This window comes from Chiloscyllium plagiosum, chromosome 4 (assembly GCF_004010195.1).
Source record: "Chiloscyllium plagiosum isolate BGI_BamShark_2017 chromosome 4, ASM401019v2, whole genome shotgun sequence".
NCBI lineage: Eukaryota > Metazoa > Chordata > Chondrichthyes > Orectolobiformes > Hemiscylliidae > Chiloscyllium > Chiloscyllium plagiosum.
In genome coordinates, this window is record NC_057713.1 from 108752082 (window position 1) to 108779569 (window position 27488).

The 27488-nt window shown below is 39.9% G+C and overlaps 1 protein-coding gene across 7 annotated transcripts in view; it reads left to right on the forward strand.

The window, feature by feature from the left end:
* LOC122549307 (transcriptional activator GLI3-like) overlaps positions 1-27488 on the forward strand; it is a 396212-nt gene that overhangs the window by 362211 nt on the left and 6513 nt on the right. For all 7 annotated transcript variants that reach the window (XM_043688905.1, XM_043688906.1, XM_043688908.1 and 4 more), the window contains 3 exons: positions 13046-13195; positions 15529-15693; positions 25642-25911. In XM_043688905.1, the coding sequence (XP_043544840.1) occupies positions 13046-13195; positions 15529-15693; positions 25642-25911 (585 nt within the window). The remainder of the gene's footprint in view (positions 1-13045; positions 13196-15528; positions 15694-25641; positions 25912-27488) is intronic.

The following is a 27488-nucleotide window of genomic DNA, read 5'->3' on the forward strand; positions in this document are numbered from 1 at the left end:
AGGCCTTTTGGAAATCTAGGTACGCCACATCTACTGGGTCCCAATTGTCCACCTTGCTTGTAATGACCTGCCCTTCAGGAGCCCATGCTGCATCTGCCCAATGGAACAATTTCTATCTAGATGGCTTGCTATTTCTTCCTTGATAATAGACTCAAGCATCTTTCCCATTACAGAGGTTAAGCTAACCAGTCTCTAATTCCCCACTTTTTGTCTACTGTCTTTTTTAAACAATTGCATCACATTTGCTGTTTTTCAATCTGCTGGAACTTCCCCTGAATCCAATGAATTTTGGAAAATTACCACATGCACTTGCTATTTCTTGCGCCATCACTTTTAGTACCCTGGGATTCATTCCATCATTGTCTATCCTTAGCTCCATTAGCTTGCCCAACACTACCTCTTCCATAATAATGATTGTTTCCAGGTCCTCACCTGCAATCGTCTCTTTGTTAATTAGTGGCATGTTATTTGTGCCCTCCACAGTGAAGACCAACACAAAATACCTATCAATGCCTCGACCATTTCATTATACCCCATGACTTAATGCCTCTTCTCATCCTTTAAAGGACCAATGTTTACTTGAGCCACTCTCTTTCATTTTATATATTTAGAGAAACCTCTGCTGTCTTTATATTCTGTGCTAGTTTTTCTTTCATGTTCTATCTTACTTTTCTTTATAGCTCTTTTTGTGGCTTTTCTGTTGACCTTTAAAGCTTTCCCAGTCTTCTAGTTTCCTGCTGATCTTGGCCAGTATGATGCTACCAGTTTTGAGAATGAGATAGATTTTATGCAGATCTAGCAGTTCAAGAATTTAGCAGAATTGCATCAACCATAGTCTGTAACCCCGTGGTGCAACACATTCCCCAATCCACCATTACCACCAAGTTCCCCAGGCTGGGGAGCTCAGCATACTAGTGCAAAAGACCATACTGAAGCATTTGATTTCATCTGCACCTAGAATGGCTTTTCCTTATGGAAAATTGTGGCTTCTCCTCCTTCTCCCCAGTCATATAAACCCTGTGGCTATGAGAAGAGAACGTCAGAGGCTTGGGATCCTGGGACAAGTAATTCACCCCTTGACTTCCAAAACATGTCCACCACCTGCAAGGTGCAGGTCAAGAGCATGATGTAATACTGTCCACTTTCCTGAATGAGAGCACTCCAACAACACTCAAGAAACGTGATATCATCCAGGACCATTTCAATGACATCCCATCCACCACCTTCAGCATTCACTCCCTTCACCATTGACACACAGTGGCTGCAGTGTGTACCACATACAAAGTGCATTGCCATAGTTCACCATGTTTCCCAACAGCACCTTTCAAACCCATAAATACTACCATACTTGAATGACCAAGACAGCACATGGGAACACCACCTTCTCAGGTTCCTCTCTGAGCCACACAACAGCCCGTCTTGAAACTATATCAGCGTTCTGTACTATTGCTGGGTCAGAATCCTGGAACTCCCTCTCTAACAACACTGTGGATGTACCTGCTACACTGTGTGGAGATGCAGCCAGTTAGAGGGTCTGTGCATGCTGACCTGAAAGATCTGTGCAGGATATATTAGAGGGAACACAGCCCAAGGACTGCAGCAGTTCAAGTTGGCAGCTCACTATCATTATTTCCAGGGCAGTTAACGATGGGCAATAAAGATGGCCAATCCATGAACAATCACATTTCATTAAAGTATTTATAAAAACAAAGCACAAAAAATGATCTTATTATCTTTTTCTTTTCCTGTGTTTACTGACCTTTTTGCCAACAGAACCAATTTCTTGTTCTGGAGAAAGACCTGTATGATTTGAAACACCTCTCCCTTGATATTGTTTGCTCTAAAGAAAAGCAGACCTACCTGAACTACTGTCTTCACATAACTCTAGTTCCTCATTCCTAATGTCATTTTGATGATTCTCTCCAAATTCTTCAAGGCCTTGTATTCTTCCTAAGTGAGAAAGTGAGGGCTGCAGATGCTGGAGATCAGAGCTGAAAATGTGTTGCTGGAAAAGCGCAGCAGGTCAGGCAGCATCCAAGGAACAGGAGATGGAGGGTTCCCAGGCAGAAGATGAGGCGCTCTTCCTCCAACCGTCGTGTTCCTTGGATGCTGCCTGATCTGCTGCGCTTTTCCAACAACACATATTTTCATTCTTCCTAAGTGCACAATATCCTGGCTGAGGCCCTGTTGACATGTAACAATATATCATAACCTTCTTACTTAGCCGTTCTGTACCACAATTCGTAAAGCAAAGGGTCCTGTATGCTTTTTTAACAGCCGTATCAATATTTCCTTCCAAAATGCATTACTTCACACATTTTTCCTTGCCATGTGTCTGCCCACTTCACTTGTTGCTATCCTCCTGGAATCTATTCTTCACAGTTCACTATATCTCCAAGCTCTATGTCTTCTGCAGACTTTTAAATTATGTCACCTAATCCCAAGTACAGGTCATTAATTTATAACAATAGGAGCAGTGGTCCCAGTACTTACTCCAACAGCACCATGTACTTTTCACCAATCTGAGAACAATTCTCCACTATTCTGTTTGAGTCTTCAAGATGGTTCCTGCCATTGGCCCATCAATCCCAGGGGCTTTTATATCCCTTGCCTCTAGATTCCCTAGACAGCGGAATCATCCTTCTTGTATCATTCCTGTTGATCCCAAACCACATGTGAAACAACTTTTATGGCTGTGGAGAAGGGAGCTGTGAAAGTGGCTATCGGAGAGTAAAAAGAAGCATTTTATAACTAAGAGACAGAGCAAATCAGAAAGAGAGGTAGACAATTGTATGCAGATATAGACATTGGGTATGGCAATCCAAGTAGGTAAGGATATAAAAAGGAATTGTAAGTTTTGTTTTTAGAGACAAATACAGAAGGAAAGAGCAAGGTTCACACAAGATTTTGGATAAGCTGATTTTAGCAATTAATAAAGGTCTAGCATAGATTAATTGTTATCATTATGAAGAAAAACCTGAAGGTTTGGGTTTTCTTCCAATGAATGGAAAGTTTATGGTATGACCTGAAAGCAGCTTTGACTTTATGTAAAGTTATCATGGGGTGATTGGTGATCAATTGTTTCCAATGATCTATATGGAATACATTTAAAATAATCACAAAATCAATTGAAGCTGAAGTTAGAAAAAATGGCACAGTGGCTTAGTGGCTAGCACTACCTCCTACCAGAGCCATGGACCCTTCTTCAATTCTAGCCTTGGGTGATTGTCTGTATGGAGTTTGTGTCAGAGTGGGTTTCCTCCACAGTCCAGAAAGTTTAGATGGATTGGCCATGTTAAATTGCCCATGACAGGTTAGGTTGATTAGCCATAGGAAGTGTAGGGTTACAGAAAAAAGTTTGGGGGGGGAGGGCAATGTGGATGCAGTACTCTTTTGGAGGGTTTTGTGTGGACTTGATGGGCTGAATGGCCTGCTTCCATGCTGTGCGGATTCTATGATCTATTCTAAATGTCTCAACACAGAGGATATTTTGGATGTGGGATTGGCTGCCACAAACTTAGGTTGAAGCAGAATCCAGCTATTATTTTAAAAGAGAAGAAATGACTTATGGGACTAACAAAGTAAAGGTGTGATTTCAAATACACTTTGGTATGTTCTGCAACTGAAATCTGGACCTATTAAAAAAAAATTAAATAGAAAGAGGTGTGGAGTGGGTGTGGGCCAAATCACAACTGTAGAGTAAAGCAAGAAAATTATCTACAAGTGTAGGGATATGATCTCAGTCCAATGACTAAACATTTCTTTTTCTTGTTGATGTTTGCTTTCTATTTCCTTTAGCCTTGTGTTGACCTTTCATGGAGTTAGTATTAGTGCAGTCATACACTGTACATATATTTCAAATTTCCATTTCTGGTATAACTATACAAAATAGTTATGATGGTTTTGAGAAGTTAGGACTATTTTCCTTGGAGAAAAGAAGGTTGAGAGAAAATTTGAGAGCAGTATTCAAAATCATAATGGATATGGAGAGTGTAAATATGGAGGAACTGTTCCGACTCATGAAATGATTGACAATGGAAGGGCTCAGATTTAAAACAATTAGTAAAAATAACAAAACCAACATAAGGAAAACTACACAGTGGTTGGTGCAGGTCTGGAATGTCCTGCCTGAAAGTTTGGTGGAGGCAGCAAGAGGGAAGTAGGCTGCCATCTTAAAAAGAGAGAAAGAGTAGCATTACAGGAATAACGTGGGTGAATGGCTTTGCTCAGTTGGGAAGATGCTGCAGACATGATGGGCTGAGTGGTTGTCTTCTATGTTCTAACAGTCCTGTAAAATGACTTTTCTTGCACATGGGACTTGGACCTAGGACTCCTGGTAATTATATGGTAATTAATCTGCATTTCATTATGTTGGTCTATTTCTTGTCTAAATAGTTTTAATCAGCTTATTAAGGGACATTATTACACATCTTGGAGGGAGATTGGTCTTAAACTTCGAAGAGGTCTCAAGATCTTCATAACCACTTGGTCAGAGATTACCCACTCCCGGAGCTAGTGGGGAGTTGAGCCTCCTGGGTTAAAGGTGGGGACACTACCACTGCACCAGTTCCTCAGGTTAGATTTTTTTAAAACCTTGTTCAGAGATGTTATTGCTCAGATGGACTTGAATGTAAGTCTCCTAGCTCAGAAGTAGTTTGACTGTGGGGAGGTAATGGCCTAATGGTATTATTGCTAAACTATTAATCCAGCAAATCAGGTTGTGTTCTGCGAGCCTAGGTTCAAATCCAACCATGGCTGATTTGCAATCTAATATAAGTTTAGAATTAAGAGTCTAATGACAACCACTATTGGGGAAAAGCCCATCTGTTTCACTAAAGTCCTTCCTGGAAGGAAATTTTCCAACTTTACCTGGTCTAGCCTGCTTGTAACGCCAGACCCACAGCAACGTGGTTAACTCTTCTGGGCAGTAAATGCTGGTCTAATCAATGATGCCCATATCCTGTGATGAATTAAAAAAAACTACCAGGAGAATGCCTCACCATAAATATTTTTGGATCAGAGATGATAGTCCACACTTTTGAGGCAGGTGGAACTTGAACCCAGGCCTCCTGACCAAGAGGAAGAGACATAACCAGTATTGGACCAAAATATACCAAAAGCGCCCTAGTTCCGCAGGGTATTTTAAAAAATTTTGAAATCAACTTGTTCAGAGATTTTGTTATACATCTCTGGAGTAGGTGGGCCTTGAATCTAGGTCTCCTACTCAGAGACAGATACAACATACGCAGAACTACAAGAGCCCTAGTTCCATAGGATAATCTCTTAAACCCAACCCTCTTCAGCTGCTTTATAATGACCATCCCTTCATCATAAAGTCAGAAGTGGGGAGGTTCACTGATGACTGCACTATGTTCTGTACTATTCGTAAATCCTCAGATAACTGAAGCAGTCTATAAACAACTGCAGCAAGACCTGGACAATATTCAGGTTTGGGCTGATAAGTGCAGTAAACGTTCACACAATGTAAGTATCTGGCAATGATCTTCTCCAACATGATATCTAACATAAATTGTCATGTTATGTGATTTTGGTTCATAATTTGACATTGTGAATTCTTTCAGTGCTATATGTTCTTCAGCCTTCTCCATATAGGACCTGAAAAATATTGTTCATGCTTTCACCACAAGGTTTTCCCAACTATTAAGGTCCAAGAATTTTTCAAACAATAATCATAATTTCAGGATGTTTCCAAGCTCATCGTCATTAATAAGTTATTCTGTAAGCATTACCACTGTTCTGTAGGAAATATGGTACCAGCTTGAGCATAGCTCCTCTCACATAACTCAGATGTGATAAATGATAAGTTTAAGCTGTTTTTGATGCAATTGGTTATGGGAAGAATGTTGGCCAGAATATCAGGCAACCATTCTGCTCTTCTTCAGAAAGTATCTGGAACTCGGTGTAACATCTCTTTCCAATTATGACATTACCCTCGGTACATAGAACATTGCTGCAATCAAGTCTGTGGGAGTGCTCTAGTCTCATTACTCTGTAGATCATAGTATAAAAATAAGTATGCTTATTTCCAGTAATCAAGATGACCAATTAAATACCTTATCTTTCTCATGTTTTATCCGATATATAAATCAAGTGTGTTTAAATAAACACAATTATTGCATCATTACTTAAATAAGACTTATTTAATAAAGATGCAGCAGTTGGTTAACATACACAGTCAGTAATATAGAAGTATAAATACTTATTCTTCAAAATATCCTCAAAACACAGAAACACACACATTTGCAAGCACACAATCTTGGGAAGAGAGAACAAAAACCGATTTCTCTACAGAGATTGCTTTCTGAACCAAAAAAAAGCTTTGCCTTCAAGAACAACCCATTGACCGAAAGGATAAACCTAGAATGTTCCAGGGTTACTCTCTTTGATGTTCTGGCAAATATGATCAAGCCACGAATTGCAGATGGTTGTCTCTGAAGTCTTGCTGACACAGCTGCTCAGGAAGTACAATGTTGAGATATTTTGTCAGTCATTCTTTCAAATAGGTTTCACCCTGGACTTAACAAGAAGCTTCTCTTTTCAGAAATGAGAGAGATCAACTGGGCAACTTGATCATAGCCAGCTTGCTTCCACCTCAGATTGGTCTTAGCAAGCTTCCATCCAACTGAACCAGATAAAGCAAGCATCTCTCTAAGGCAGTCTCTGTTCAAATCAGCAGCAGTATACAGCACAGCAAGCTGTTATTACTTACAGGAAGCCGTATTAGAAATAAACTCCAATGGCCACAGTGAAATTTCAATTAGCTCTTCTAAAGAAGTCACTGCAGGGATTTTCATAAAACATGAGATATACCAATATTTCAAAATCCTTAAAAATGTAAGTAATATTAAATATCTCTATAAAGCAGTTGCTGTTATTTTATTAAGTAATTCTTGTGGCTAATTCTGGAAAGTCTGCTACCTTGAAGTGACCTTAGAAGATGGTTGTTGGTCTCCTTTTTGAATGCCCACAACCATTGTACTGACTGTGCTCTCATGATGATGTTCGGTAAAGGAATTCTAGGACATTGACCCAGTGATAATGAAGGGACGGTGATGTATATCCAATTCAGGATGGTCCTTCTATCAAATAGTGAATCATCCTTCTTGATGGGTGACAAATATTGTCAAAGTAACCTGGGTGAGTTACTGCCATGCACCTTTGAATAAGCACAATTATAAGTGTGTTCTGTCTTATGTGTTGCTATAGGTTATGTTAGCCATTACATGCTTCTCAGTGTTCCTTTTGCACTGCAACTTCAAGTCACAACATTCTTAAAATTGTGTTCTCAGTGGGGTTTTATATTGGAGTAAGTGAAATGAATGGAAGCAGCACAAGTATTTGAACACTGGTTCTCTAGTGGATTTAACACAAATATGATAAATGCACAGGAAGTGCACAAGTGTCAGAGAATCAGCTGTCTTTTCAAGTCAAAAGCTTTATTACTTTTCAATGAGGCTTCCATTACTTAGGTTTCTAAAGCATGTATATAAAGTGGCTTCTTATTCTCAAATGAACATAACGTGAGGCTTCCTTTTACCTTGCCTTCTCAATCAATTGAATAAAAGAAAGTTGCAGATTCCTGAGTCTATAAATGATATGCGATAGTTCAGAATTAAATGGATGACAAAATAAAATGCTGAGATGCTTTTGTGCTCAAAAATCCTCCTCTCATGTTAGATTTGCGTATCTTCCTTATTGTCATGAAATCTGTGCAATTTACAGTAATGTACTGGCCATAATATTAGAAATGCTGAGGTTGTGAGTTTAAAATTGTGACTTCAGGTTTAATATATTTGATCTTTAATATATCTTGTGGCATTGAAAATCTGTTTTGTATTAGGCCAGATATTCCAGTATCAGGGACGGCGATGCATTGAACAAGTTGCTCGTGTTGGTCAAGGGCCTGAGAAAGTCCTGACGTACATATTTTCACTGTAATTGTCCAGCATGTTTAAGCTTCTGATGGGCTGATTGCACAGCCTAAAACTTACTGTCACTATTATTTTGCTCACACTCAACTCAGAGTTGGAGACGTGGGCTAGATATATGCGACATAACCAGATACTTATACTGGAATTCCTATATTGTTTAGTCTTTGTTATAATTCCGTGATTATCAGTATAACCCAACCAAGCCACCGTCACCTCACATGTACCACTAACCCGACTACACCCCTCTCTGACCTAGAAATCCATCTCTTTGACCTGACTATTCACCCTCAATTATTCAATCCTCTCATCCAACTACCCACAACCTTCACCTTGATCATCCAACCACCTCAACCTAACTATCACCCCCTCTACTCCACAAGCCAGCTCAATACTTCCCAACCCAACTATGCATTGCTGACCCAACAACCTGACTACCGTCTCTCTCCCCTTGACCGACTCATTCAACCAGCTCATCTCATCCACCTACTCATTGAACTACACGCCCACCTAAGTACCCACTCATCCGGCCAACCATGCACCCACCCCATTCATTCATCTGCATCTGGGGGGGACACAATTCTGATTCTAACCCACACTTGCTGTGGGAGTGGAGATGCACCATTTGGGGATGTGATGGTTTCTGAAGCGGGTGTGATGAGCCAGAAACTTTTCTGATTCATCCTACTCACCCCTGGAGTGAAAACCAGGGTCAGTATGTATTAATCAACATGATATTTGAACGCCAAGCCTTAAATTACAAGGAGAGACTCCACAAACCCCTAGGATTTAAGGGGTAATTTGGTCAAAGCTTTTATAATATTGTGGGGGTACATAAAAAGATTTTTTTGTCCTGCTGATTGGCATGTTTATCAATAAGGGGTGCTGTCCAAGGATTAGAACTAGCTCTTTCAAGAGTGAAATTATGAGTGAAATCATAACACACAGGATGGTAAAAGTTTTGAGATCTCAGAAATAGCAATCAGTGCTCGATTAATTGTTATCTTTAAGTTATCCAAATGTCTTAAAGAGTATGGGCAAAAGACAATATGAGTTCAGACAAACCCACTATTTTTGTTTTTTTGAAAGATAAAGTGTTATTTTCATACATTGAAATCTCAATTATAAATATGCTGTATTATTTATGTCCTATTGCTGAAGTATTGAAAATATCTGATGCTAACATTGGCAAGTTTTTGGAGGATGCAGATGCAAAGAACATGTGGTCAAAAAGCCATAGAATTTGAATTATTGTTCATTAAGTCGAATGGCCTGATATCTCGCAATTCATAGAAGTATCCATAAGTTCTACATTAATAGAAATTCTGTGGGAATATGTTGCATGTAAACTATTTGACAAAGCAAGTCATGGTTTAGTCCTAAGTGTAGGTTTGAGATTCATTTCTTCTCTACAATAATGGCTGCAAATCGACGACAATTTACTGTTTTAAAATTAAAAGTAATTGACAAATAACGTGAACGAAGAAGATGGATTTTTTTAAAAATGCAGATATTTGGTATGGAATGTATTGCCTGAAAGATTGGTGTTAGCTGATTCAATAGTAACTTTCAAATGAAAATTGGATAAATGCTTGGACAAAGGACCCATTTTCAGGTTTGAGCGAAAAGGAATGGCGTTATATTAGCTATGTAACTGTTTCAAGGTTCCAGTACAGGCATACTACGCTGAATGGCCTCTGGTGTTTTAAGATTCTATTACTCAATTTGGGGTTGGGAAAGAGATCAACTTATATGTTAAGTATGTACCAGAAAGGGACTGACTTGTATGCCTTGATTTCCAGTGATTTTATACTGCCTTGATTTACATTGCTGGCTACTGGTTATGCTCTTCCCCACACAATGAAATCTTCTGACTGTCCACTCTTATCAAAGTTACAGCAGCGGAAGCTGGTGAAGGGGTTCGGTTCAATTGGTGCAGGTCTAAAACCAATGAGGGGTCGTTTTGTAGCACAGTGGTTTTGACCCTACCCCTGGATTGAGAGGCCAGGTTCAAGTCCCAGCTGCTCCAGAGGAATGTAATAACATCTCTGAACAGGTTGATTAGAAAAATAAGTTAATTTTTAAAATAGTAAAACCAGTGACCCTGGCAATAGTCAGGTTGCAAGAAGTTCTAAGACATTAGACAGTAGAGCATATTTACCTCTTCTTGACTGTAACTGACTGCAGACAAACCATTCTGTCAATTAAGAAAGTGTCAGAAGAATATTTCTCATACAAAATCATATCTATTTACTACAGAGGTAGAAGTTTGATGTTTGTTTCCAACAGCTTCTTAATGCTTTATAATTTGTGGTTTATCATTTACTTTGTTTGGCAACATTCTTAATATGTCTGTCGCCACTTGGAAGTTGGGTACTTTTAAAGATGCAATGAAAAAAAACCAATGGAAAAGCCTCAGATTTCCCTCTGACTTTCACTTGCAAATGTGAAACAAGTGGGCCCTCTTCTGGTTTCATTCGAGTACTACAAGTGCTCCTACCATATTTGACGATGCTGTCAGGCATAGCAGCAGGTAGCTGCTAGTAGGTTAAACTTCAGTGTTGTCATGTTTCCTGATCTTTAATTCGACAACACATCACCCAGGCAACTTAGGTAGAAATGACTTTGTTTTAAAAGTAAGGCTACTCATTGATGGCGTGAATGGGAAATCTGGTAGGTTTTCATGTCACTAAGTCTGACTGCTTTAATTTTAAGTGAGGTTCTTTTGTCTACAGAGACCAAAAACTCAATAATTTTGAGAATTGTGCATGGTCTGACATTGCTGAATTGTGCTGCTGTTTTTATTGCCTTAAATGGTGTAATGTGTCATACATTGAAGAGCTGTTTCTGGTGAATGTCTGTGTAAATTCTATCAGCAGTGAATTCACAAATAGTCCCCAGTGTGAGTTGTAAAAACAAGTAGGCACAAGTGATCTTGTGCAATAAATTGTCTAACTATATACAAAACTGATAGTTTCATTTAAAAAGTCAACTAAACATTTCTAGTAATTGCGATATCTGTTTTGGTATAAACACAGAAATTGCTGTAAAAACCCAGCAGGTCTGGCAGTGTCTATGGAGAAAAATCAGAGTTAATGTTTTGGGTCCAGTGACGCTTGTTCAGAACTAAAAAACAGTAACTGGACCTGAAATATTAACTCTGATTTCTCTCCACAGATGTTCCCAGATCTGCTGAGATTTTCCGGCAATTTCTGTTTTTGTTTCTGATTTCCAGCATCCGCAGTTAGAGAGTCATAGAGATATACAGCATGGAAACAGACCCTTCAGTCCAACCCATCTATGCCGACCAGATATCCCAACTCAATCTAGTCCCACCTGCCAGCACCCGGCCCATATCCCTCCAAACCCTTCCTATTCATATTACCCATCCAAATGCCTCTTAAATGTTGCAATTGTACTAACCTCCACCACATCCTCTGGCAGCTCATTCCATAGACTTACCACCCTCTGCATGAAAAAGTTGCCCCTTAGGTCTCTGTTATATCTTTCCCCTCTCACCCTAAAACCTATTCCGTCGAATTCTGGACTCCCCGACCCCAGGGAAAAGACTTTGTCTATTTATCCTATCCATGCCCCTCATAATTTTGTAAACCTCTATAAGGTCACCTCTCAGCCTCTGACGCTCTGGGGAAAACAGCCCCAGCCTGTTCAGCCTCTCCCTGTAGCTCAAATCCTCCAACCTTGGCAGCATCCTTGTAAATCTTTTCTGAACCTTTTCAAGTTTCACAACATCTTTCCGATAGGAAGGAGACCAGAATTGCACACAATATTTCAACAGTGGCCTAACCAATGTCCTGTACAGCTGCAACATGACCTTCCAACTCCTGTACTCAATACTCTGACCAATAGAGGAAAGCTATCCAAACGCCTTCTGCACTAACCTATCTACCTGCGATTCCACTTTCAAGGAACTATGAACCTGCATTCCAAGGTCTCTTTGTTCAGCAACACTCCCTAGGACCTTACCATTAAGAGTATAAGTTGTCTCGGTTTTATATCTTTTCTGGTAATGGGTATCTTCTTGCAATGATTATAACAATGTTGGGTATCAGGATTGCATATTTTTCTTAGAATATAAACTGGAAAAATGGAAGCTTGGATGCTGCCATATTGGACAGAATGAGATAGTTTTGCTCACGGCTCAAACAAGAAGTGAAACTGGGAAGTTTACTTATTAGTTACACAAGGTCAGATGACTGTCTCATCACCACCACCAACTCCGGGATTGGGAAAGAAGCAACACTCAAAAGAATCTGATATGGTGAACTTGTAACTCAAGCAAAAACCTAGGCCCAACTGACAGGCTACTGAATTGAGGATTTTGCAGTCAGCAGCAACATGATATCATCACCAAAACCCAAAGGAACTATGAGAACATTAATTCATTATCCTTGGGGTCTAGACACTTGATTTACAGAATTTGCTCCTTTATGCCCATGTTTTCCACTGATGTTATTTCTGCAGGATGTCTATCTTGTTTTTCCCAATTTGTGCATGTGTGTGTGTTGGGTTTTAAAAAGGCTTAAGTTTGCACATTCATAAATAATAATTCATTTGCCACTTTTTTGAAGGATATATTTGTTTATAGTAAATACGTTTTGTTGTTTATTAATGAAACTTGCTGTGCTTTTGTTTCATCTTAAACATGGTCAAAGTCAAGCAAATTAAATATTTTAGTCATTATCTTGGTCATTTGTACATCGGTGATGATTTGTGGGATGGTGGGCCTTGATTTTCAGCACATGCTTCTCATCAGGTTGTTATGGGGACAGAATTCCACTGGTTTTCCCAAATTTCTGGCACTTGGCTAGAATATTAGTGTAATTCCCAGAGAAATTATGCAAATTATGCCAATGCTTTTGTATATTTACAACTGATGTTACAATGATGATCAGGATATTCTCAGAGAATATTCTTTTGAACTGAAATAATGCTGAATTAGTCAATCATTTGAATGAAGCAATGTTGAATTAAGTGGAGTAGACTGTAAATATTTGATGTATTTTAAATATATTTTCAGATCCCAGTGTGAAGGAAGTTGATAATCAGTACTCTTTTTTTATTTGTTCATCTAGCATATAAATAATGATCATATCCATGGAGAGAAGAAGGAGTTTGTGTGCCGATGGCAGGATTGTTCTCGGGAGCAGAAGCCATTTAAAGCCCAGTACATGCTCGTGGTGCATATGAGGCGGCACACTGGAGAGAAGCCACACAAATGCACTGTGAGTTCCTTCATGTTAATTGTCTTGCTCTTTACTTATGAAACCTTGCTCTTCTGTTATCAGGATCAAATTACCATCACATTTGGATGTTTAAGCAAATTTATTTTCATTTTCGTGCTTTTTTTCATGACTCCCACAAGACTTTTGAGCACAAATTAGGCCATTCAGCCCAACGAGCCTGCTCCGCCATTCAATCATGGCTGATAGGTTTCTCTACCCTATCTCACTTCCTCTCGTAACCCTTGATTTCATTGATACTCAAGAACCTATCTATCTCAGTCTTAAATATACTCAATGACCTGGCCTCCACACCCTTCTGTGGCAATGAATTCCATTGATTTACCACTCTCTGGCTGAAGAAGTTTCTAAAAGGTCCTAAAAGGTCTTCCCTTTACTCTAAGGCTATATCCTCCTGATCTCTCCTACCAATGGAAACATCGTTCCCACATCTTCTCTGTCCAAGCTATTCAGTATTCTGTATGTTTCAATTAGATCCCCTCCTCATCGTTCTAATCTCCATTGAGTATAAAACCAGGAGCAATGTAGTAAACTTGATGTACTTGATTTATTTCAGGAGCAATGATTAACTAGCATGTGCAATTTAAACAGGATAGAACCCTGTTCCAAATCTTACCTAGTAGCTTAAAAATTCACTCCACCATCGGTCTATCTTTTGTTTACAGTCTACATGATGCACTGCACCAATTTGCCAAGATATCTTTGACAACACCTCCCAAAGCTGTGTCCAGCATCACGTAGAATGACCAGTGCAGTAGGTGTGTGAGAGCATTACCACCTGTAAATTCCCTTCCAAATTAGACCATCAGACATGGACATAATTTTCCATTGTCTCTGGATCAAAGTCCTAAGCCCTTCAACCTTACGCTATTTTGGAAATACTTTCGCCACTCAAAGTTCAGTGCTTTAAGAAAACTCTTCACTGTCTTCTCAAAGGACAAGTGAGCAATAAGTGTCTTTTTTCCAGATACTAACAAGTGCAGGATTATGAGGAAAAGGCAGGAGATTGGCACTGTTAAAATAGTTAGAGGCCTGGTGCAGATATGTTGAGCTTAATGGCCTTTTTCCGCACTATAACAATTCTGTGATTCTCCATTGTGGTGGAGACTGTCAAAGAGATAGGAATGCAGGCAAGGAAACAAGTTGGGAGGTTCAGTGAGTTGAAGAAGCTTTTTGACTTAGACAAGGAGAGCACATGGAAACGGCAGGATAACCTAATGGTTAAATTCCATTCACCACTGACACTCAGTGGCAGCAGCAATGTATACCATATAAAGAAGCATTGCAACAAATTGCCAAATTCCCTCCAACAGCCCCTTCCAAGCCTGTGACCATTAACCCTCAGATAGAAAAATGGGGAGCAGATGGATGAGAATGCCACCACCTGCAAATTCCCCTGCAAACCACCCACATTAGAAAAACTTCAATGTTGCCCAGTTATAATCTAACCAGACGGATCCGAGTTCCTAATTTGCAATGCAGTCTGTAATGACATATTCCCAGATGCCTTGGAAAGAACTATACTGAAAAGGTTAATCTTGGGGGGAAAAATGGCATTTGATTATTGGATACCATATCAGAACCTGATAGAGAGTATTTACTGATGTTTTCAGTGTTTAGTTGGTATCAAAACTATGTCGCAGAAGTTTTGCATCCAAAATGTCAGCCTATACAGTGAACATCCTATGTAAGTCCTTTCCAAATCCCTAAGCAGTCAAAATCAACAAGGAGACTAAATTGGCTATGATCTCTTTTAGATAGCTTTTATCTTTTCTATATCTCTCATCCAACTGGGAACGGTTCCAGCTTACTGTTCAAGATGCACAATAAATCAGCACTCAATGCAGAATCTGGCCAATTGTTCCATAAATGTACTGCTATCTTGGAAAATAAAACTTGCCTATCATCGGACCATGTTGCATGCTTGCTTATTTGTTGACATCCAGTTGAATAAAATCTGTCAATGCAAACACTGTCTCCATTAGTTTCTATACCTGAGCCAAGTCACTTCTAAATTTTCACTTTTATAAGACCTAGCTTTTCTGGAAGCCAAGGTGCTTAAACTTGCCAGAATGTGGTCATACCTATCAATGAATTCTGAACAGAAAATTAGAACAAGTAAACTCAGCAAACAAATCTATTCAAACCAGGTGAGAATGCAGAATTCTCAACATCACTGACAGAATCAAGCCACCAACTCAAATTTCAAAATAAAAAGCCATAAATATTAACATAGTTGTTATATGTTCTTTTATATGTAACTTTAAAAGATCCAAATGTTTGCAAGTAATTTATTGCAAATTTGCTTTCTGCAGTTTGAAGGCTGCGCAAAGGCCTACTCCAGACTGGAAAACTTGAAAACACATCTGCGGTCCCACACTGGAGAAAAGCCATATGTCTGCGAACATGAGGGTTGTAACAAGGCATTCTCCAATGCATCTGATCGGGCAAAACATCAGAACAGAACACATTCAAACGAGGTAAGCAGTCATTGGGCACATTCGGTGAGTCTGTTACCAGGAAACCTTACTTGCTGAGATGTGTACATAGCTGATGGTTTGGACGATGCAGCATCTAAGTGTTCGATAAGGGGTTGGACATGTTGCTGTACAGTACATTGCTACATCAATCTCACACAGCAAACATACTACCTATGCTTTAAGCAAGTCACCATGTCTTAATGACTAAGAGGAGTAGTCCTCAATCAAATCCAGGGACACACGCTTTATGTCAAGGGGCAACCTCTGATATCAGTCCAGAGGCTTAGACATAGTCAGTCAGCTGCTTGCAACAGTCACGAGTCAGGAGAGTCCATACTTATGCCATCCAGAGAGTGGGACATGGTCAGGTCTGTGCTGTCAATCTGACAGCTGCAGAAGGGCATTCCGGAGGTTGCATAGATATCAGTCAGGGATCTGGTTACTTGTCCTTCGGGATTGCCTGGCAAAGTCACTCAAAGAAGAGGACCACAGTTAGACTTGAAGGTCAAGCCAGTAAAAGTCAAGGAGAGGTTACCTCCAGCCATTGCTGCAGGAGGGAACTGTGGATCTTAATTGTGGGCATACAAAGGGGATTGCAATTGTGAAGGTGTGGACGATTCAATATTAACGAGGGGTGATGCCAACATTGAAGAGAAAGGGCTATGCAGGCCATGGGGTGATCAACAGTCTGCAGCTTTGATAGGGATGAAGAAACAAAGCACCAGTGGATCCTGCATGTATACTCGATAGTACTTGGGGCAGAGTGTGTGTGTGTGTGGGGGGGGAGGCGGGGTGGGGTGGGGGTGCGGGAACAGATAAAGATTTGTATAAATAGGTTATTTTGGGACTTGAGGAAATTCAAAGCCCCTGTGGTTGATGGGAAGGGCTACCAAGAAGGGAATGGTTAAATTTGAGGGTTCACTGATATAAACAGAGTGAGCCTGAAACTCACTGCTTAGGGAAGGACCTGTGTTTCCTTCCATTGTGTTGGCAATACAAATGTGCAGCCGAGATGAAAATGGCTATGACCACACTTGGAGTGGGCAGGGAAAGAGTGGTAAAGAATGCGCAGCAAGCTTGCCTTCATTGCACAGACTATTGAGTATTGAAGTTGGGACAAGATGTTGCAGTTATACAGGATGTTGGTCAGGCCACTTTTGGAGTACTGTATATAGTTCTGGTCGCCGTGCAATAGGAAGAATACTATTAAATGTGTAAAAATTTACAAGGATGTTACTGAGACTGATGGGTTTGAGTTACAAGGAGAGGCTGGATAGGCTGGGACTTTTTTGACCTGGACCGTAGAAGATTGAGGGTGACCTTAAAGAAGTTTATAAAATCATAAGGGGCATAGATAAAAGTGAATAGCAAATGTCTTTTCCTTAGAGTTTGGGAGTTCAAAACTGGAGGGCATAATTTTAAGGTGAGAGGAGAAAGATTTAAAAGGAACTTGAGGGGGCTCTTTTTCACACAGAGGGTGGTTTGTATGTAAAATGAACTGCCAGTGGGAGTGGTAGACGCAGGTACAATTACAACATTCAAAAGACATTTAGACAGGTACATGAGTAGCAAAGGTTTAAGAGGGATATGGGCCAAACGCAGGCAAATGGGACTAGTTAGTTTGAGAAAATTGGTCAGCATGGATGAGTTGGGCCGAAGGTTCTGTTTCTGTGCTGTATAACTCTATGAATCTATGACACTCTCTAAAGTTAGTCGGGCCTTCCATCTCCACCCTATCTGTCACAACTGCTGAAGAAAAGTAAACAAATGTCACAACAAATTGATAATATGTAACCAATGCCACCCATGTTCTCTCAAGGTCTTCTGTCTAGAGTGTTCAGACATGCTGAGTATGTCCTGTCCAGAGGCATATGTGCCTTCTTTGGCTTGAAGTCCACAGGCTGAGGGTAACAGGCAGGCTGGGGGTGGAAGGCCCAGCCACCGCTAGGGTATCCATTGACCAACTGTGGAGACATTACAGTGAAGTGCTCACCAGCAGATGCTCCCAATTCTATTTTAGATAAAATCGCCTCAAGGTGTCAGTATTTGAACTGGTGAGGGGTGAAGAACAATAGAGAGAATATGAACTGTTTTTGATCCCAAATTTCAAATCATTAACTTACATTTTGAACAGCAGTTGTCTCAGTTCTGAATCTTGTGGAACACCAATTCCCACCTGCTGCCACCTTTCACTTCCATTCTCTGATTTCTGTCCTGAAAGCAATCTATTCACCACTTATCCCCAACTCTGCATTCTATGATCTTATTTATTCATTTATATAGGCCACATTATTGATAATCTTTTGAAAATCCAGGTAAATTACATCTACTATTTTCTACTCTCTAAGTTAGCCCCTTAACAAAATTAATAAGTTTGGTCAAGCAAAAAAATTACCTTTATGAAATCCATACTTACCTATTCATTTTTATATTTCCTTTTTCTAAACCTTCCCTCTCCTTTACTGGATAATTCGATTATGGTATTTTCCTGATAACAAATGTTAAGATGACTGAACCTGGTCATGTTCTGATTCCCTTCAAAAATAAATGAAGTTCATTGGCTAGCTCCCAGTCTTTTGGTTCTACTTAATTTTGGAACAAATATTATAGTTGCATTGTAATGTTCTAGTATGTCTTGCTTAATTTTCTTTAAATGTATGGTTGCAATCCGTTATTGTCAGGGGTTTTTATCCTGTTTTGAGGCTGATTATTTTATTACATACATTCTTTTTTATTTTGTATGCAGACATATTGTTACTTTTCAGAGAATCCCTACAATGTGGAAGCAGGCCATTTTGCCTATCAAATCCACACCAACCCTCCAAAGAAGATTGCACCCAGGCCCAACCCCCTACCATATCTTTGTAATCCTGCATTTCCCCTGGCTAATCCTCCCAGCCTACACATCCCCGGACAGTAAGGGCAATTTAGCATGGCCAATTGTTGGACTGTGGCAGAAAACTGGAGCACCTGGAGGAAACCCATGCAGACACTGGGAGAATGTACATCCTCCATACAGACAGTCGCCCGAGGGTGGAATTGAACTCAGGCCCTGATGCTGTGAGGCAGCAGTGCTAACCACTGAGTCACCATGCCACCTTTCTAATTGGTCTATCTCCCTGATAAATACTGAAGCAAAATAATGATTTAGCATTTCTGCCTTCTCCCCAGCACTACCCATTGTATTATCTATCTATAACTTAATGCTGGTATTCTCAGTACATCCTTACATTTGTATTGCTGTGGCTGTGGCTGTGGCTATTTTGTTTCATATTCCTTGGTAGTTTAGTTTCATATGTTTTCTTTATCTTCCCTTTTGTTTAATTGGCTTCTCTCCTATTCTCTCTTATCATGCCCTGTACTATTGTCTAAATATTTAATGTATACCTTACTACTAATCCACAGCTATTGCTTTATGATGGAATTCATCTGTGGAGACTCACTGCTGTTTGGTTTGTTCTTTCCTGTTAATGGAAAATATTTTCCACTGTACTGTACTAAGGTCACTATTTCCTCGATGTTCCCTAACACTTGTTTCAATAATTGCTTTAGTTTAATTACTACATTACTACATCCAATATTATTTACCATTACTAGATCTATCATTTTTTTTTGTGCGCTTCTTAAGTGTTGGGGTAGAATGGAGTCCTGTACACTTTATAGGAACTCCATTCACTGTCCTCTTCTTCTTTTCACTTACTTTCAGTGTAATCAAAATAATAGAAACATAAAACTTAGGAGCAGAAGTAGCCCATTTGGCTCTTCAAGGCTGCTCTGTCATTCAATATGATCATGGCTGATTTCTATCTCAATGCCATATTCTTGCTTTCTCCCCATACCCCTTGATTCATTTGAAATCTAAAAGATCTTTGTTGAATGTAATGAGTCCTTTGGCCTTCATTTGCCTTGTGTGATACAGAATTCCACAGGTTGATCCACTCTGAGTGAAGAAATATTTCCTCTTCTCAGTTCTAAATGGCCTATTCCATATCCTGAGTTGGTGGCTCCTATTTCTAGACACCAACCCATGAGTGTTATTCTGTTTGTTATCCATTTCTCTAATACATATGCGTATTTCTTCTCAATCTCCCTTCAACAAATTGGTAGAAAGCTTGAATAAAAAGTACAAATGTACATTATTTTTGTAGGTGCTCTCTGAGATTCCAACTATTAGTATTATATCCATCTGGATTTTATTTTTTAGCTGTTAATTGCATTCCTTTTTTCTACTGCCATTATTTTATCACAAATTGTGCTAAATGGGACTGACTTTGAACAGATCCAGCATCTATGAGGTGCTGTGGGCCTTCAATAGCAGCGCAATCAGCAACGACATGTTCAAGCATATCCCATACACAACCATTACCATCAAGCCAGGGGATCAACCCTGGACCAGTGGGGAGTGTAGAAGGGCATGCCAGGAGTAGCACATGGCATACCTAAAAATGGGATGTCAAACTGGTGAAGCTATCAAACAGGACTACTGGTATGTGAAACAGCATAAGTAGCAAGTGATAGGCTAAGTAATCCCACAATCAACAGATCAGATCTAAGCTCTGCATTCTAGCCACATTCAGTTGTTAATGATGGTGGACAATTATTAACTCATCGGAAATGGAGGCTCCACAAATATCCCTATCCTCAATGATAGAAAAGCCCAGCACATAAGTGCAAAAGATAAGACTGGAGTAATTGCAGCAATCGTCATCCAGAAATGTCGAATGGATGATCTATCTCGGCCTCTTCCAGTCGTTGTTAGCATCACAGATACCCGTCTTCAGCCAGTTCGATTCACTCCAAGTGATATCAAGAAATGGTTGGAGACATTGCACAGTGAATAGGCTGTGGGCCTGACAACACTCTAGCCATAGTATTGTAGACTTGTGCTCCAGAACTTGCTGTTCCCTTTAACCAAGATTTTCCAGTACAGTTACAATACTGGCATCACCCAACAATGTGGAATTTTTCCCAGCTGTGTCCTCTACACAAAGTGCAGGACACATCCAACCATCCTGTTACTGACCCATCAGTCTACACTCATCTGTCAATAAAATGATGGAAGGCATCATCAACAGTTCTATCAAGCAAAACCACCTGCTCAGCATTAACCTGCTCTGTGACACCCAGTTTGCTTCTGCTAGAGCAAATCAGCTCCTGACCTCATTATAGCCTTGGTTCAAACATGGACAAAAGAGCTGAATTCCAAAGGTGAGGTAAGAGTGACAGCCCTTGACATCAAGGTCACATTTGACTGAGTGTGGCACCAAGGAGCCCTAGCAAAACTGAAATGAATGGGTATCGAGGGAAAACTCTTTGCTAATTGGAGTCATACCTAGCATATAGGAAGATGGTTGTGGTTGTTGGAGGTCAGTCATCTCAGCACCAGGGTATCCCTGCAGGAGCCCCTCAAGATAGTGTCTTAGGCCAGACTATCTTAGCTGCTTCATCAATGATCTTCCCTCCATTCTAAGATTAGAAGCGGGGATTGTGCAATCATCGGCAAAACTGTTCAGCACCATTTACGACACCACAGATTTTGAAGCAAAACATGTACTGTGTTCAACATGTTCAAATGCAACAAGATTCATATGCTCTCCAGGCTTGGGCTGACAAGTGACAAGTAGCATTCACACCACGCAAATGCCAAGCAATAACCATCCCCAAAAAGAGACCACCTAACCACTGTCCTTGACATTCAGTGAAGATGCCATCATCGAATCCCCCATTATCAACATCCTGGGGTTACCATTGACGAGAAACTGAAATGGACTCACCACATAAGAGCAGGTCAGAGGCTAGGAATACTGTGGCAAGTAAATTACCCCCCCAGCGCCCATCCATCATCTACAAGGCACAAGTCAGGAGTATGATGGAATATTAGGGTGGGGTGTGTAATAAAAAAAAAGTAGAGCCAAAGGCACTAATGTTGACACTGAGACAAGACTACCAAAAAGTCAGGTCTGGAACTCTCACACATCAAGTTACAACATATTTTGAAAAGTGAAGAGAAAGGAAACAAGAAAGCTGAATAGCTACATTTATTTGTGATTAAAATAATGGCAGTAGAAAAAAGGAATGCAATTAACAGCTAAAACATAGAATCCAGTTGGATAAAAGATATAATAAATGATAAACCATACTAATAGTTGGAATCTCAGAGCACCTACAAAAATAATGTACATTTGTACTTTTTATTCAAGTTTTCTACCAATTTGTTGAAGGACAGGCGGATAAATGGGCACACTACCATCTACATGTTCCCTTCCAAGCCATTCACCATCCTGACTTGAAAATATATCACTGTTCCTTCACTGACGCTGAATGAAAATCCCAGAACTCCCTCTGTAGTTGCATTGTTGGGTCTACCTACAGCACATGGACTGCAGCAGTGCAATAACGCAGTTCAACACCACCTTCTCAAGGGCAACTAGGCCAATAAATGTTAGCCAGCCAACAACCATGAGTGAATAAACCCACATCCCTCCGCCGACTTAGTGTGGGGATACACCAATTTTCAAGCAATACAATGGGATTATGGCAGGAATATGTTTGGCAGAATGACTTTACTAGAACTGCACCATTTCACATATTTCAGATTAAATTTCAAACACCACTTGTGTGCTCATCCTACTCCCAACTATTGCAATCCGTTTTTCATATCTTCACAGTCAACCATATTTCCAACACTATTTATTCCCTTGCGATCATTTCCTCCTTTATTTTATTCTTCACTATTTCTTTCCTACCCTGTTTTGTTTACATTTAGGCTGCTTAGCTTTCTTATGTAAGTCTCCCAGCTGCACTGTGTTACTAGCTTAAAGCCTAAATCCTTTTTCACTAATTCTGTTGGAATCCAGATCCCATGCAAGTGCAAAATTAGCAGCTCCCTCATAGTCAAGAACCGGCCCCAGTGTCCAGTGAAAAAGAAGTCCTCTTCCCCCCCACCTGTCCTTTAGCCAGACCTGAATTCTTCTGATTTTTCTGCTTCTAGGCCAATTTGGATGAGCTTTGGGTGATTGGCTTTGAGGTTCAGCTTTTGAATTTGGAGTCTAATATCTGGTCCTCTTTGAACAGGAGACCTTCTCTGTTTAACAATGAGCCATACCACCTGAATTTATCTTCTCCCTTACCAAGTTTCTTGTTCCTCTCCAGCTGACATAGGATAACTGTTATCGTGGCAGACAGATGACTTCATCCTAATTGGGACTCTCTTTGCCAGCTGCTGAGGATGCCGTTATAGAAGTCCCAATTACCATATTATTTCTGTTTATAAATTCTTGTCTTATATTCGTATTCATTGTTTCTGTCTTAGATTCTCTTTGGCCATAATATTTTGATTTTCCACAAGTTTACAAATTTTATCTTTTACCCCCACTGTTGAGTTTAAAATCCTGTCCATTTCCCAATTTGTAAGAGATTGGCAAGAACACAAATCCTAACATAGTTCAGGTGGAGATAATTCCATTGATACTGATCCCATTGTCCCAATATTGGTGCTCGAGCCCATGAACTGGAATGCACCTCTCCCACACTAGTCTGTCTAATTGAATCTGCAAACTTGCATGTAATAATCCAAAAATTCTGAACTTTGAGCATCTGCTTCTTGATTTTGCAACTAGTTTCTCATGCTGACCAAGCAGAATCTCCTTCTTTGTAACATTTGTAGCATGGGTACCTACGAACACTGTATCATCCATTCTCACTACACATTCATCTCCAGCCCTGAGCAAATATCCAAAACCCTGGCACCGAGCAGGCAACAGAATATCTGAACTCTCAAACTCAATTGCAGTCAACAGTATCAGTCTCTCACCGTGGGCGGCACGGTGGCACAGTGGTTAGCACTGCTGCCTCACAGCGCCTGAGACCCGGGTTCAATTCCTGCCTCAGGCGACTGACTGTGTGGAGTTTGCACGTTCTCCCCGTGTCTGCGTGGGTTTCCTCCGGGTGCTCCGGTTTCCTCCCACAGTCCAAAGATGTGCAGGTCAGGTGAATTGGCCATGCTAAATTGCCCGTAGTGTTAGGTAAGGTGTAAATGTAGGGGTATGGGTGGGTTGCGCTTCGGCGGGTCGGTGTGGACTTGTTGGGCTGAAGGGCCTGTTTCCATGCTGTAATGTAATCTAATCTAATTATAATGTCCCTTCTACTATGACATTCCTTTACCCCCAGTTTTGAATAGCACAGTGTACCATGGTGCCATGGTCAATTAATCCATCCGTTCTTCAACTTTCATTCATAGCTGGACAAGCCGAAAGAACTTCAAACCAATTGCAAAGGCTTCTCCAGTGCTCTAGGCTCCCTTGCCTGACTCACAGTAGTATTTTCTTATTTGATTTCAAACGTGCAGGCAAATTTAGGAGTACATTTACAGTCCTTCATTAGGATCAACTAACTATAACCTTCTGATATCTATCCCTTGGTGTCTGTGCTGAGGAGGAAATCAGCAAACTGTACATAAGCTCAGTTGGAAAGCTTCTAATGCCAATTGTTAAAGCTTCTTTTCCTTTGATAAAGTGAGTTTAAGATGGCAAAGTTCAAGGATACAGATGGCTAACCATGAACGCTGACTCAATAATAAGAGGCGTGACTGCTTCCTGGTATATGAATCCAGATAACTTTCTCCATTCCAGCTACATTGCATCATCTGTCGGGTCATCCTCTACTCAAACTCTTGAGCTGAAGCTTCTCAAACGATGAACATTAGCCATTGTTGTGTTTGCTCTGGACCAAACCAGCATACAGGAATTCCCATGTGCTGCAATTGTGACACATCACCTGAGCTGTCATTTTCATGTGTTCTCAGGAATTACAGTTAGTTTTTTTTGTATTATTAATCATAACTATAACTTACTGTTATTTTAAAACTTAGGAATGGAATAAACTTTTATCACTTTCCAGGTACTCACCCAAAAACAAACTTCTGTGCCTTTAACAGAATAAGAATCAATTCCTACGTTCAAAAATTCAGGAGAAGATGAAAGCAAGAGAAATGATTCACCTTTTTACTTTCTGAACTCCTTTAATCACTCAACTCTGGCGCTGTATTATAAGTCACATGAAGTTAGCTAGTTTTATGTGCTCCTAAGACAAACACCCATCTGACTTACTTAATGAAGATCCTGTTTTAGTTGGACCTTAATTAAACTGCTCTTTCATCGGAAGCCTTGCTACAACCCTGTTTCCAGCTAGTGACTGCAGAAGGTAAATTGTAGATTGTAATTTAAAACCAACTGTAAACAAAAATGGATGTTTATAATATAAATTATAGATCTTCTTGCCCAACAGCTGTGCACATTGAGTCCTTATTCTTTATGCAGTCATAAGTAGTTTAACAAGTTAATCCAAGCATTCAATGCAGTTCATATGTTTGAGGCAAAAACAAGGGCTTTTGCCCGAAACGTCGATTTCGAAACTCCTTGGATGCTGCCTGAACTGCTGTGCTCTTCCAGCACCACTAATCCAGTTCATATGTTTTTCTAGTTCTATTTTAAACCACTGTACTAGTTTAGACAAAGAATTTTCAACTCATAACTATTTCCCTATCTGCTCAGCTAATTAATTTCTCTAGACATCAGCTCATCAGTCTTCCTTCTTTCAGATCACTCCTTGTTCACAGATTTTATAGAATTTATTAAGTTTCTCAAAAATGTACAAAAGTAATGATACTCATCAAAAGTGGTTTTCAGTCAATCCATTTTGGGGTACCCGTTCATATTTATGGTTGACTGGACACAAAACTCTTGCTCTCTTTGTTGACCTAATAGTCAAACGTTTGAGCAAACTGTTGGAAATTGCAAGTCCATTCTTAAAACCAATTCTTCACCTCAAAAAAAAACACATAACTCAGTCAGTAAATCAACTTTGCATCCAGGTTTTTAATGTTCAATTTATTTCGCTGTCACTTTGTTGTGAACCCTCCTTTTAATGCTTCTTTTTGGCTTTTATCAGAAACCTTACGTTTGTAAAATTCCTGGCTGCACAAAGCGTTATACTGATCCCAGTTCCCTCCGAAAACATGTCAAAACAGTCCATGGCCCTGAGGCTCATATCACGAAGAAACAGCGAGGAGATATCCACCCAAGACCACCACCACCCAGGGACTCAGGCAACAACTCCCGGTCTAAATCACCTGGGCAGCAACAGGCTGAGTTAAACAACACTACCTCAAAGCGGGAAGAATGCCTTCAAGTTAAGGCCATAAAGACAGAGAAGCCAATGGTATGCTATTATTTTTAAAATTAATTATGACATTCATTTCACCAAATTTAAAGCATTTTCTTTCCAGATTTTTATCCTCCTGCCCTGAAGATGCTTATTCTTAATGACCACCTGTACCACAGTTAATGGCAGAGCTCTGGTACTCCATTCAATAAAAGGTTCTATACATAATAAAAATGACTGTCAGCAGGCTTTTCACTTGTGGAAAACAGAGTCGTGTCTTATTTGATTTCATACCTGCAGGCAAATTTAGGAGTACATTTATAATCCCTCACTAGGATCAGCTAACTGTGACCTTCTGATATCTATTCCTTGGTGTCTGTGCTGAGGAGAAAAACTGTACATAAGCTCAGTTGAAAAGTTTCCAGTGCCACCTGTTAAAGCTTCTTTTCCATTGTTAAATTGAGTTTAAGATGGCAAAGTGCATGAATACAGATGGCTAACCATGAATAACATCTGAAAATCTTTTAAAAAGGAGCTTTTGAAGTTGATAAGTCATCAGACTGAATGTGATGGGTCTGAGGATGCTGAGGGAAGTAATGTTGGAAACTGCAGAGTAACTGGCTACAATCTTCCAGTCCTCCTCAGATACAGAAGACTGGAGGATTGCCAATGTTGCATCTGTGTTCAAAACATTTGTATGGATAAACCTAGCAACCACAGCCCAGTCAGTTTACCCCAGCGAGAAACATTTTGGAAACGACAATCTGGGCTAAAATTAACAGGTTTTGGGCAAGCAGTGATGGCAACTGTGAATATGTTAAAAGCAAAACCATGTTCCACTAAATTGTTTTAGTTTTATTTGATGAGGCAACAGGCTTTATGAGAATAATGTGTTTAATATGGTGTGTAAAAAAAATTAATCAACTTGCTCAGACAAGTAATACCTCACTTCTCAATTTTAAAAAAAACTGTGTTTACTTGACTGTTAGTGAAATATACTGATCCCTTGTTTCAATTATCCCTGCCCTGCATTTAATCACTACTAACTGAAGTAACTTTCTGTTCTCTTCCTTGCTTTCACTAATTTGCTGACCTTTCTGTCTGGTGCTGTCTCATTTCTTGTTCTGTCTTCCCAAGGACAGTGGGTAATAAGGTGAGATTTTATTGTATGTTTCATTCTCTGATTACTTGAAATTGCTGTACAAATTAAGGCTGGTATTGAGATGTTTCTAGATTTTAAAAGGAAATCTGCAATGTAAGGGTTGCTGACCTTGCTGGGAATTATTGCATTGAGAAAATGGTGATGGGGCTTCATGAATCACTGAGAGGGCTAGTAAGGGTCAGTTGCATTGGGTGAGAATGCAGTCAGATTTAGACCTGACTGGGTCTTGAAGAATTAACTCCACTAACTGTTCTATATCCTATAATCCTGATACCAATATCTATCACCTGTGTTGAAAGATCTCCATCTTAAAACCATCTCTTATTAACCATATCCCCACTGAGTCTATTCTCTTAGGTACCACTAATGTGTCATAGTAAAGGAATATTGGGACATTAATAAAAGCACTGAGCGCTTCTGGGCAGATAATTGCAAATAAATGCTGAGAAACCTTTGAGGACTATTTTATGTT